This window comes from Diuraphis noxia, unplaced genomic scaffold, assembly GCF_037042655.1.
Source record: "Diuraphis noxia isolate RWA-SAM2 unplaced genomic scaffold, SU_Dnox_SAM2 contig0005, whole genome shotgun sequence".
Lineage (NCBI taxonomy): Eukaryota > Metazoa > Arthropoda > Insecta > Hemiptera > Aphididae > Diuraphis > Diuraphis noxia.
In genome coordinates, this window is record NW_028301715.1 from 14,840,501 (window position 1) to 14,853,306 (window position 12,806).

The 12,806-nt window shown below is 27.4% G+C and overlaps 3 protein-coding genes across 3 annotated transcripts; 1 reads left to right on the forward strand and 2 right to left on the reverse strand.

Annotated features, from left to right (window-relative positions):
- The first annotated feature begins 3,698 nt into the window (after positions 1-3,698).
- Positions 3,699-5,217, forward strand: LOC107174135 (thioredoxin-like protein 1). The gene is made up of 2 exons (XM_015524969.2): positions 3,699-4,421; positions 4,827-5,217. The coding sequence occupies exons 1-2, from the start codon at positions 3,885-3,887 to the stop codon at positions 5,145-5,147; spliced, it is 858 nt and encodes a 285-aa protein (XP_015380455.1). The 5' UTR covers positions 3,699-3,884; the 3' UTR covers positions 5,148-5,217.
- On the reverse strand, positions 5,182-7,003 carry THG (tRNA-histidine guanylyltransferase). The gene is made up of 4 exons (XM_015524978.2): positions 6,859-7,003; positions 6,393-6,545; positions 5,685-6,102; positions 5,182-5,606 (listed from the first exon to the last, which is right to left on the reverse strand). The coding sequence occupies exons 1-4, from the start codon at positions 6,897-6,899 to the stop codon at positions 5,307-5,309; spliced, it is 912 nt and encodes a 303-aa protein (XP_015380464.2). The 5' UTR covers positions 6,900-7,003; the 3' UTR covers positions 5,182-5,306.
- Positions 7,004-8,825: 1,822 nt separating this feature from the next.
- Mer (ezrin/radixin/moesin family protein merlin) lies at positions 8,826-12,776 on the reverse strand. The gene is made up of 12 exons (XM_015524962.2): positions 12,514-12,776; positions 12,320-12,449; positions 12,059-12,264; positions 11,765-11,992; positions 11,478-11,687; positions 11,307-11,413; positions 11,098-11,227; positions 10,894-11,025; positions 10,335-10,532; positions 10,027-10,232; positions 9,797-9,956; positions 8,826-9,101 (listed from the first exon to the last, which is right to left on the reverse strand). Exons 1-12 carry the CDS (start codon positions 12,613-12,615, stop codon positions 9,051-9,053), a joined length of 1,860 nt encoding a protein of 619 aa, XP_015380448.1. The 5' UTR covers positions 12,616-12,776; the 3' UTR covers positions 8,826-9,050.
- Between the last annotated feature and the right edge of the window lie 30 nt (positions 12,777-12,806).

The window sequence follows — 12,806 nt, forward strand, 5'->3', positions numbered from 1 at the left end:
AACTGCACGTTTGTCGTTCGTATTTTTAACGTGAACGCCACAGATTAATATAACAATACGGGCATACAATACGTCTGTACAGTATATTATAAAGATATTTAACTGTTACTTTTATTTAGTTTGTTTTAGCGGTGTATATTATTCTATTACAGAATTTCTATCCGAAACATTAGTCCGTGTAAGTGTATGATTCAATGATTATATTCCTATATAATATATGATTTTAAGGGAAATTTTTTTATCATGCTTATAGTAATGTCAAAAAATGCATTTAATTATTATCAGGGCTCGGAAGTTATAGGCTTATAGCACTAATAAAGTAATTTTATAGCGCTTTAATATGCACTTAAAAACACCACAATAAGTGCTATAAATAGCACTTAAAATTGGAAAATATGCAAATTAAAATTTCATTAACAAACATTTTGTATTTAAAATTTTTTTATAAACTAATTTTTAGACTTTTTTAAATTAAACAAGTTTAATATAAAATATGATATACTAAATATTTGAGGAGTAGGCACTTTTCCGACTCTGGAGCATTTTCTGTTGTGAACATTTTCTATCTAACCATCGAACGAATTCAATAACTGCAGTACATTTGATAAAATTTTAAAAATAACTAAATTATTGGGAACGAACGGAATAACCTGTGCGATCGGCAATAGTAACTAAAATGTACCTACCTACTGTTTGTTTTCGTTAGCATATTCATTATTCAATACAATTTAGTTTATTTTCATTTTATATAAAATATGCTTGTAAATAGTACTTAAAACTCAAAATTAGCAAAATAGCACTAAAAATCACAAATATGCAAAAATTAGCAAAATAAAATTTTGTATATGACATTAGAGAAGTTTGAAACAATTTTGTTTCTTACTCTGAATGTCCTAAGACCAACCAATAAAAATATGCATTTGCTAGAACTTCCGAGCCCTGATTATTATTATTTCTAAATATATATATAGCGAAAGTTAGGAATATCTTATGCAAATAAAAAAAAAAATGTGAAAATATTCAGTATGAAAAAAAAAACTATTAATAAGTGGTAATACTAACCGGATAAAATGACTAGCCCATTGAATATAATATTAATTGGCCTATAGTATGACTCAAATTACGTGGTTATAATATTTTTTTTTCACATTTGGCTCACAAAAATGGATCATGTGTTTGAATAGTATTTTATTACGTATAGTGAATAGAAAAGTATATGTCGGGCAATGTTCTTCCACCTGACCACTATGCCACAGTGATGGATCTAAGGTAGAGGGGTGGTAAAGTGAATAAAATAGACACCCTTGAGCTTATTTTATTCAATCGCATTTGATTAATTTAATGCTTTTTTTTTAAATGGATACATTTTAACTACTCACTCATCTTCATTCATTCCTGGGTACGTCATACGTGTACTAGTCACGCTTAAAAAGAACCTTTTTTTGTATACTGATTCTCCTCCAGTCCACCCCAACTACTTTGAACAAAGTCCAACAGTTAGTAACTAAATTATATTTTTAAATATTTTTTATCCTTATAATTTTTAAGGTTTTACTTTTTTGAACAACAACATAGAGTTTTAATTTCATATTCCAAAGCAGAATATTTTATAAACTAATTTTATGTTGGTATATATACTATATAAGTCTGTAAAAATTAAATCCCCAAAATAAAATATTAAGTCTGTACAATTTTGACGATAATTTATAAGATATAAGATTATCAAATGTTACTTAATATGATTGTTATGTGCTGTATAGTTTGTACCTACCTTTGATAATACCTATATATTATAAGGTAAAAGGTAAAAGGTTACAACTACACCCACCTTATCTGTATAATGAGCTCACAAACATAATTTTGATACTCCCTATCTTAAAATAAATAGGTATTGGGGTGACGGGGTATGGCCATGTTCAAACATTGTATTGTACAATAAAAATTAGCAACGTTTTTCAATGCACCACATATTATAGGTCTTAGTACACATTTAGGACACAACATGACTACACGGTAATCGGAAAAAAAAGTCCTGGTAAAAAAAGTCCCATACTAGGAAAAAAAAGTCCCGAAAAAAAGTCAGTTGTACTTCGTATTTTAGTGTGTATGTGTAATGAATAAAATGCTTGTACATATTATATATTTGTCATCTACCATAATAAGTAATAAATAATAGAAAAAAAAGTTTACTAGAACTTTACCAAAATACTATTATTATAATTATGTAGGTACCTTAAATGTATTTATAATTGACTATTTGACTTATTTATTATTGACTATTTATTACTGTATTACATTTTATTATTTTATTATATGACTTTTTATGTAACTTTAATGTATTTTTCAATACAATTTTACCATATTTATTATTTATACTTAAAATTTGATATATTTTCATTCATTTTTAACGGGACTTTGTATTAAATTAAATTAAACTATATTTTAATATGTGATTTAAGTAAGTAATTAACATTTTTTATGATATTATATGACTTTTTATGTATTTCTATATTTATCGGGACTTTTTTTACCGGGACTTTTTTTTCCGCGATTCCACTACACAAGTACATAACGACAACGCTATGGAAACGGTGGAAATTTTTAAAACTGATGGTAAAAAACCTAAAGCTGCGCACATCGGATTTATTTATCATTTTCAAAAAGCTATGTTTTTACTGTGAGTAGGTGTTATCGGAATATAAAACAAAATATTAATACAATTATTTATATTATATTCTGTTATCACTAAATATTTTATTGAATAAATAAATAATTTCTTGAATATATTTGTAATTAAATATTCATAATGTGCTAATTATAGATAATAATTAACGTTTAAAAATATATGTTCAACCATTTTCATGAGGTTGTGAGTAATATTGCAGTCTGGGGATTTTTTTACCGCAATTCGATGGATGGCCACTTTTCCCGAAAAGCCACATATACCACTAAAAAAATATGGTATAAGGTCAAATCTAAAACAGTTATCATTACTAAAAAGCGTATATTCTATCAAACATAGTTTGAAAGCTTATATTATGGAAAATTCTGTTCGAGTTAAACTAGATAAAATAAAATAAATTATTTTTAATCAAAAGTATTCATCATAGCTTTAAAATTAGCAAGACAAAAAATCGGAAAAATAATATTATATGAACAGGTACGTTACCCTAGCACTACCAAATCAGAAATGTACAAAAAAAAAATGGCGCGAGCAAAAAATCCCCTATGCCTTGATACTCTTTTAGGGAAAATTAAAAAAAGGTTTTCAAACACCCTATAGTATAATTACTGTATAATACGTTATGGTAAAAATACGAATATCAGTACACCAAAGTCAAATCCTAGGTTATACCGAGTGATGTCGGTGAATGTTCGAATTTAGGACATTTAATACGCATAATGCCATAATATATAAAAAAAAATATAATTACCTATACATTTTTGATGTATTCTTAAATATAATTTTTATTAGAACAACTTTGTAGTCACTATAGTCAGAAAGCTTTTTCACGCACAAGTCACAAATAAAAGTGACATAAATAAATTGAAAAAATTCAAACCCTGGTATACTTTAAACCGTGGTATCAGAAAATATTATAAAAGTAATTTATGATCGACTATCTGATCACACTGTTTGTATGTTTATGATAACGTTCATTGACTTGCAAAACACGGGATATAATATCACATAATATTTTATCCGACTCGTCCCGACTACCGACTCCCGATTAGTTATTACTAATTACAATTTAGAATTTATGTGTGTCATAATTGTAACTTGTTTTGTTCAATAAATTTTCGTTCCAAGTTTTGTAAATTATTATAAATTTACAGTAAACGCTTTATTTCTTGATCTCGTCTGTGTTTATTAAACAGCTAAAATGGTCGTCAAAGAAATCATGAACGATTCCCAGTTTCAAGAAGAATTAAACGCAAACGGCTTGAAGCTAGTTGTTGTAGACTTCTCCGCTACATGGTGCGGTCCGTGCAAACGTGTTGCGCCTCTGTATGATGAACTCTCCAATAAGTATGACCGTGCAGTGTTCCTTAAAGTGGATGTTGACAAATGCCAGGAAACTGCCGCCAGTCAAGGTGTATCGGCAATGCCGACTTTCATTCTGTATCGCAATAAGATCAAAGTGGCAAAGATCCAGGGTGCTGATATCGCTGCTGTCGAATCAAAAATTGTTCAGCTGTATGAAGCAGCATGTGCTGCTTCTGGCGAAGACTGTGGAGTACCTGGTCAGATGGACCTTAACTCATTCATTATGAAAACTCAGTGTGAGGCTCTCAATGATTCAGATGACCATCCACTGTCGGCGCTCATTGAAAAAAGTGGCTATATTGAATCAGATTGTGATCAGCAACTTATTTTATCATTAACTTTCACACAATCTGTCAAAGTGCATTCTATTAAAGTGAGTTATTTTTTCATACTTAATAATAGGCAGTAACAAATAAACTAATTAGTGGCTAGGCTGACTATATCAGTTAAATATTTTGCAATATTTGGTTGATTGCATGACCTTTTCATTGTAATAAAATGTATAAGTTACTTAGCACTTTAATCAGTTTAATCTACAATGTACACTTCTTAATATCTGAATTAAATAATGCATTTAATTGAACCATAAACAGAAAATACTTAATTAAATTAATGAGAAGTACTAATACTATTGTATGAAATTAAGTCTATTGATAAATCTATGATCATTTAAGTAAACTTATATGTATAATTTACATATTAGATGTGTATTTAATAATTTGATTTTTTTTATATGACTTATATGAACTCAATATTTCTTTTTTTTACTATCATTTAGGTTAAAGCGCCTAAAGATAATGGACCAAAATCGTTGAAGTTATTTATTAACCAACCAAACACCATAGATTTTGATGCAGCAACATGTAATTTAGCTACACAAGAACTTGAATTAAAACCTGATGAATTAGATGGTAAAATTGTGAACTTGAAATATGTAAAATTCCAAAACGTCCACAATCTACAGATATTTGTTATTAACAATCAAACTGATGAGGAAGTAACAAGAATAGATAGCTTGGATATTATTGGAATGCCTATATCTACAACTAACATGGGTGATTTCAAACGTGTTGCTGGTAAAGTGGGAGAAGCTCATTAAAAACGATGATGTATAAAAATTATAAACCATATGATGTGTGTACTAAATAAACAGTTTAATATAATAATTATATTCCATTTTTTTTATTTTCAAAAATCATACTTATATATCTATCATATTTATGTTTAATATAAAATTTATATTTGTAAAAAAATCTATTCAAGAACGTTTAACCAAGTAAAAAATATTATCATCTGGATTAAAGTCTTTTTTTAATATTAGATCCTTTAAATTTAGTATTTCATCATATTCTTCCCAGAAACTATCACCTATAATATCTACATGTAATGGACATATGATATGTTTCTTGGATTTAGATGGAGGTAAATTAACAAGTTTTCTTACTAACACTGTACCTTTTCTATAAATTGATAATTCATTATTATAATTAGTTCCACACTCTTTAAATAATATTTCATTTTTTTCTGACGACACTGTCCCACTCAATACTTTTTCAGCCTAAAACAAAAATCCAAGATTAGTTCTTATTCCATAAAAAAAATGTGTCGAATTCCTGATTTTACTTAAAATTGTTACCTCATTATTTGATAATCCTTTCGTTAAAACAAGGCCCCAAAATGCTGTGTTGTACAAATTATTAATGTGGGTATCTGCTTGACGCCAACTTAGGTAATCGCGTAAATTTTGATCAGATGGATATAAAACAACCCGAGCATCAAATGATGGTGGATATAATAGTTTTTTATCATCAAAATATGTATTCCAATAGTATACATATGATGCGGAAAATATGCTATTAATTGCAGACATAATTTTTGACTGCCGTCTATTATATAAATCTGTGTTTTTCCTGAGAATAAAACTATATTCATCACTCTGTCCATAAGCTAAAGACACATCTCTGAATTCTTCCATAACTGCTGCAGCAGATCTGTTCATTAATTCCAAAGCTCTTTTATCATTAGGTTTTTCAAATTTGTGTGAGGATGTAAACCTATTAACAATAATTTAAATGTAATAAATTTAAATTCTTAAATTATTTTTGTATAAGAATATCATTCACTTGATATCAACAACAAAAATACACTACAAAATTATATTAATACTTTTTGATTGGTTTAAGAACAAAACAAAATGATACATTCTATAGCACATATGAGTTGACATTTTAGAGCTGGGCTGTGTCTGTGGTAATGGGAATGAGATCCTTCCTCAATCGGTATACTACATCAATTGATTGCACGAATCAATAATCAATAAATCAATTAAAAGTTAAAGACAGACCTATGAAACGAACGACCATCCAACCGCACAACAATCCAACAATTCTGTAAACATTTGTCTTCAACTTCAAATGTTCGCACGTATTCGTATTTGCTTTTAGCCATTCCTTTTGAGGTACTCAATTCTTTAGCATTTATATGTATAACTCTATACCTATAAATAATTGATTCAACATAATTATACGTGAAACAAGTTTCAAATTTAATAATTTTATTTACTTGATTACAAAAACATAACATCTAAAATAAATCTTACAATTTTTAATGAAATTTCAAATTGGTAAACGACTGGCGTGAATCAGTCAAGTAAGTGTATAATTATTAATCATGAATCTCATTTCAAATGAATTCAGTTTTTATATTTTTATTTTTTCGATTCCATAAGAACACGCGTACTGATCACTACATATCACGCCGAATCGACCAACGTTTGTAAACACCATAAAATAATTGTAATAAATACTTACCAGTCGCGTAGACTTAACAATTTTTTCGTATATAATGACATGCAAACGAATTAATTTATAAATGTGTGAAACTCTAAACAAAAACCAAAAAAGCGTGGTAAAAATTAACAGAAACTACATTCATGGTGATAGACTATAATGATAAGATGATAACAAAAGGTAAATAGTGTTACAGTTAAGTATTTAATTAGGAGAGATAGGATTTAACGGTCTAAAAAATGGTAAAATGGCTCGTAAAATTCTAAAAATATGTATATTATTGAAAATGGCTTCCAATTTATTCAAAAAATGTTTATGTATCAAGGTATTATAAATTATAACAATTGTATTTTTGATTTTTTTTTTTTAAGTGTTATTAATATAAATAAAAATTTAAAAAAAAGTTCTACAGATATATAAATCTCATCGGCCTAGACTCGTCTTCTAAGTTTTGACATTTCAACTATTGTCCAATAATATAATAAGAATTATGAGGGTCTCTTAAATAAACTGTTATATTTTTATAAAAAAAAATTATGACGGTGTGAAAGAATCTTCAATAATCTTAAAATAAGATTTCAAATTCAAATTTTGTTTCCAAAATCTAAGAAAATAACTAAAAAAAATTTTAAAATTTACAAAATAAATTTATTCTCAAGGGAACATAACAAATTTGTGTAAATACGATAATTTTATACTGGTGCGGTAAGCTTTGGAAAACAATACAAAATGCATCAAAATCACAACCGTATTTATTAGTGCTTTATATAATAGATTCTGTGGTAAATACTTAACTGTAGGTAATAAGTTGATAATATCTACATAGTAAGCGATATAATTAATATCCCGTCCAGCGAGAGAACATGCCACGGCTTGACAAAAATAGGTAATTCTGCGCATTCTGACGCTACATCCTGACCTTGCTAAAGTGGAACCCATCGTTGTTACGTAGTTATGTGCATGATCAGTGTGTTCTCTCACTGGACCTAGTATGTAAAACAGTGTACATGTCACTTTTGTGTATAAGAGGCTAGTTGAATAACTTTCTACTGTTAAGTTCAGCAATTTAGCAAAATTAAAACAGTCCATTTTTGTCTTGAAATTTTGAATAATGAAACAGTGACGTTACATTACTATATTCCTGTCAAATGCTTATGGAATATTTTATTTGAAAATCAATTTTTGAACTTTTATCACTACAGTAAGTCAGTAAACATTTATATAAAATAAATAATAATAATAGGTGCAAAAAGGTAATGTAATACATTTTGTTAGAAAAAAATCAAAAATAGATAACTAAAACAAATTGATGACATATATTGGTGAATATATTAACCTAATATTTTGATGTTATGATGAAGTGAAAAATTCAATACATTTTCATTATAATTTGATAATTTGGGAGTATAATTTCTAAGTAAGAATGATAGTTTTTTGAATATTTTTTTTTTTTTTTTAAATGTCTAATCAGCAAATTATTGGTTTTTAGGAATACCTAGAGAATGAGATATTCTTAAAATTATTATATTTAATTATGTAACTAGAACTTGATCCTTATATAAATTATATAAAATGCAATTGTACATAGTATTTACAAAACATGCATGGATAATAATATTTTGGTATCTTATACAAGGAAAAATGAGAAAAGAAGTTCAAAATTTAATATTACCAATTACTAACAGTTTAACAAAGAACATAAAATGATATATTTATTCTTGAATACTTTTTACAATTTATTAAATTTTTAACAACATAATTAACTATGGTAAATATTTATAATTTATAATTATTACTTATTAGGTATTCCAAAACTAACAATTTATAAAAATGTTTAAAATTGTAATAAATTTCAATAGCGCTATCAGTTATAACTTTATAAGTTAATAAGTTCTAATAATAAGAGGAAAAAACTCAGTCGTTCAATCTATGTTACATCTATCATATTTACCAATTTTGTTTTCTAAAATAGAACTAAGTGCAAAAAATAAGTAAAATAAAACTAATATATTTTTATTTGATTGACATTGTTCGTTAGGTGATGAACAAATAAATTATTTAAAAAGTATAAATTATTAGTTTTCCCAATATATAAGGTTGATTTTGTTCGTTTATAAATAAAAAAACAGAATATATGCACAAGTATATTTTGTACATACATTTGTATTGTGTGATTGATGAGTTGGAGATTCCATAATTTTGATTTTGATTTGTCATAACTCCTCGAAATATGCTACACGAGCCTTGGTTGATCCACACTTCACCTATTAATTATTTAAAATATTGACAGTTATAATGAAGTCAATCTTTATATAAAAAACAATATAGGAATCCATACTAATTATTTTTTGTTCAGTAAATGAAATTAAAAATGTTAATTATCATAAAAATATAACATTAAAATTAAGTTATTAAATAACTAAATTACCCACGATTAAATAATTAATGATTAACTATTCATCTAAAAGTTATAATTAACCGATTGTTAACTGTAGTTTGTAACATTAAGTACTGATTCAGGGAGGTAAAATGAAAAAAAATGAAAAATATTAAACTATGAACATATACAAATATTTGTAAAGAATCGTAAGTATGTTATAATTTAATACTTGATAAATTGCATATAATTTAATGTTTTCATTGTAAATAGAGTATTTTTAATAACTCACGTATGGGTTTAAGGCATACAAGGGTTATTATGTTATATACTTTGAATTTTGAATTTACCAAAAAATAGGTTTAATATCAGCTACAACCGACAGATTCACTGCTAAAAAGTTTAAGGGTTAGGAATAGTTGGCAGGCTCAGTGAATTTGTTAAATTTATAAAACTATTTAGTATAGAATAAAACACTCCGATGAAACAAATTTAAAAGGAGTTTTTTTTGTATTGAAACATTCAATACTTATCAAAATATATTTGTGATATTTAAAAAGTATTAAAATTCAAAATATTTACTTTTTTTAGTGTAGAATATTTGTTTTCACCGAGTCGCACTTGTTCATCATGCAACATATCCAATTCACATTGCTTTTCATCTACTTTTAACACTTCAATTTCTGTTTTTAAGTCTCTTAATTGATCCTGAAGGTGTTTGCTTTTTTCTAAATACTGAACTCTGTATACATATAATAATATTTAAACACAATTATTGTCTGATTAGTACTATAATTTACAGTTAATATAACCTTTCTTTTTCAATTTCCAATGATAGCTGTTCCATATCATTATCAGCAATAAAGTCATATGCTGGTAAATGATGATCTACAAGTGCCGGTGGATTAGAATGAGTAAGAGAGAGTTGTGGTGAATTAGCATTTAATCTCAATGCATGAAGATCAGCAGGAAGGTCTAATACTGAACTACTTGATACTGAATACAAACTTGAAACACTCTAAATAAAAAATTAGACAAAAAAGACAAGTTTATAATTAACAAATAATAATAAATAATAAAAGGTACCAAATAATTAAAATATAAACAATTTTAAACGTACAGTATTAACATATGCATTTCTAGAAAGGAACTCAAGCAATTTTTCTTTTGCCTGCTTTTCAGCAACGCGAGCTCTAAGCAACTCCTCTTTTAGTTTATTTGCTTCAGCTGCCCGTCTTTCAGATTCATCTACAAGTCGAGCAGTCAATTGTTCAGCTTCCCGTGTTTTTCGCTCAAGGCTTACTTTTTCTTCTTCAGTCTATTGAATCAAATATAGCACAATCAATATAAAAATTTAAAAAATTTCTGATTTTTTAACTGTAAAAATTAATCATATATATTTTATAGTTCTAATTTTGGACCATGTACTATGGATGTAGCCATCAAGCTGATTTGTGATACCATAATGAATACATAGTTTTTAAAGAACCTAGAATTCTAAATATTTGTGCGCATGCCCATAGTTTAAATTGGTTATTCTGATCAGATTATCAGTCATTCACACATGCACAATAATAATCAGAGCTTTAGTTTTTCAGTCATTTTGACATAAAATCAAATACACAAACATAATATAAATGGCTATATCCAAAATATATAATCTAAGGTTCTAAACATACTTTGAGTGCAGTCAAACGAAATTGAGTAATTTTATGTTCAGCTTCAGATGCCTTTTGACCTAATAACATAGCTTCTTCTTCTGCAACTCGGGACTTTTCAGCCAAAAGATCAGCGGTTTCTTCAGATCGTCTCTGGAAAATGTGATTGGTAAAATCAGTATTTTTTATTATGGTTTTGTAGTAGAAATCTTAAAAAAAACTAACTAATGCTTCATTTGCTAAACGAATTTCTTCTTGGTATTGCATCAATCGTTGTTCCATAATTGATTTTTCTTTTTCAGCAATTTCTCTTAGTTGTTTTTCACGTGCTAACTTATTACGTTCAATTTGCCGTCTGATTAATATAATAATAATTTTAATATATTTTTTGTGGCTTAACAACTTAAAATAAGTTGATACTTTTAAATAGTTACCTAGACTTTTCTTCTTTTGCCTGTGTTTTCATTTGTTGTACTTCCATTGAATCTGGTTTACGTCTTCTCATAAAAAGATCATGATTTCCTATACATAGGTCTAAAATCTAAAAAGTATATGTGAGTGATAAGAAGAATACTTCATTGATAGTTATTTTATTTAATATTTACCAATTTATTCATTCGGACTTTGTGTGAAAAGAATACAAAATTTGGAGACGTCTTATCAACAGGTTTAATAGTAAATTTTTTATCATCAAAACTAACATGTCTGATTTCAGACCATTGGAATGTTGTTTTCGGAGTTAATTTGTTCTCTTTTTCATAAATATTAAGTCCTAAAGAAGTAACTCCTAACCACAAATCTGTATCTTTCTTGTTCTATATTGTTTAAAAAACAAAGGTTAAAATTTGTAAAATCAAAAATTAGTATAATCTTATAGATAATTTTAACTTACACTAATTGGAAAATAATTTACACCATACATATCTAAATCTTGAGCGATTTTCAAATATTCGATTTCAGCCTCATCTCTCGACATTCCTCGATGGTCAGCATACCAAACTTTAATTCGCTCTTCCCACATTTCTGCTGTCATTTGATATTGATCGATTACTCTTTGAGGTAACAATTCTTCACTAGCAAGCATTCCTGGCTTATAAGTCCCTTCGTCATAGTCACCATACTACACAGATTAAAGTAATCAAATTAAATGTTTAACCTTAAAATATAATTTTTAAATTTCTTTTACTTTTGCTTGCACTGCATATGATGCTAATAAAACTGAGGCTTCTGGTGGGCAATAAATATCCATTGCTAATATGGCACGATTAACTTGTAAAAAAAATAAGTGTTGAGTAACTTCTTGAACAAGTTCTTCAGCTACTTCTTCAGGATAAAATTTTGCGAGGAACATAAATGGCATTGTTGTTTGTTGAGGAATTCCTTGATCTTGTACTATAATATATTAAACAATTATATTTTATTATAAATCAAACAAGTTGAGGCATACCTTTTTTATCTAATTTCAACCAAGCAATAAATCCTTTTGAATCTTCATATTGCAACCCAAAATACCAGGTTTCTCGTAACCCAATAGTACGGCACACCAAGTCAAAAAGATCTCGGCCAGTAGCCTTCAACTAAACAAATATTAGGTAATTCAAATCGAGGTACACGCTCAGGTGTCACAAATTCTAAACTTACCTCTAAGTTAAATTCTAATTCGGCATCTAATGTACACACTTTGACAGGAAAAGATTTTCCCGTCGATTTCTTTCGTTTGAATGGCGGCATTTTTTCTTTCATCCTAAACAAACTTTAATCACACACACGATCAGGTCGATTGGTGCACATTATTAACAAACAAATAAATAAAAACACAAATATTAAAAATTACAACATTCTCCAAAAAATAAATATAAACACATTCAACAGTGTTAATAGGTATATAGTTATTACTTTATTAGCTTTTTGTAAAAAGATTATAGAATGGTGTT

What these genes read in the sequence shown, in the direction of transcription:
- Mer (XM_015524962.2), bottom strand. Translation starts at nt 12,615, where the DNA reads ATGAAAGAAAAAATGCCGCCATTCAAACGAAAGAAATCGACGGGAAAA. An exon ending in AATTAGAATTTAACTTAGAG is followed by an intron (nt 12,450 to 12,513) that starts GTAAGTTTAGAA and finishes ATATTTGTTTAG; the next exon opens with TTGAAGGCTACTGGCCGAGA. An exon ending in TTCGTTTGACTGCACTCAAA is followed by an intron (nt 10,533 to 10,893) that starts GTATGTTTAGAA and finishes TTGATTCAATAG; the next exon opens with ACTGAAGAAGAAAAAGTAAG.
- LOC107174135 (XM_015524969.2), top strand. Translation starts at nt 3,885, where the DNA reads ATGGTCGTCAAAGAAATCATGAACGATTCCCAGTTTCAAGAAGAATTA. An exon ending in TCAAAGTGCATTCTATTAAA is followed by an intron (nt 4,422 to 4,826) that starts GTGAGTTATTTT and finishes ACTATCATTTAG; the next exon opens with GTTAAAGCGCCTAAAGATAA.
- THG (XM_015524978.2), bottom strand. Translation starts at nt 6,899, where the DNA reads ATGTCATTATATACGAAAAAATTGTTAAGTCTACGCGACTG. An exon ending in GATGGTCGTTCGTTTCATAG is followed by an intron (nt 6,103 to 6,392) that starts GTCTGTCTTTAA and finishes TATTGTTAATAG; the next exon opens with GTTTACATCCTCACACAAAT. An exon ending in AAGGATTATCAAATAATGAG is followed by an intron (nt 5,607 to 5,684) that starts GTAACAATTTTA and finishes TTTTTGTTTTAG; the next exon opens with GCTGAAAAAGTATTGAGTGG.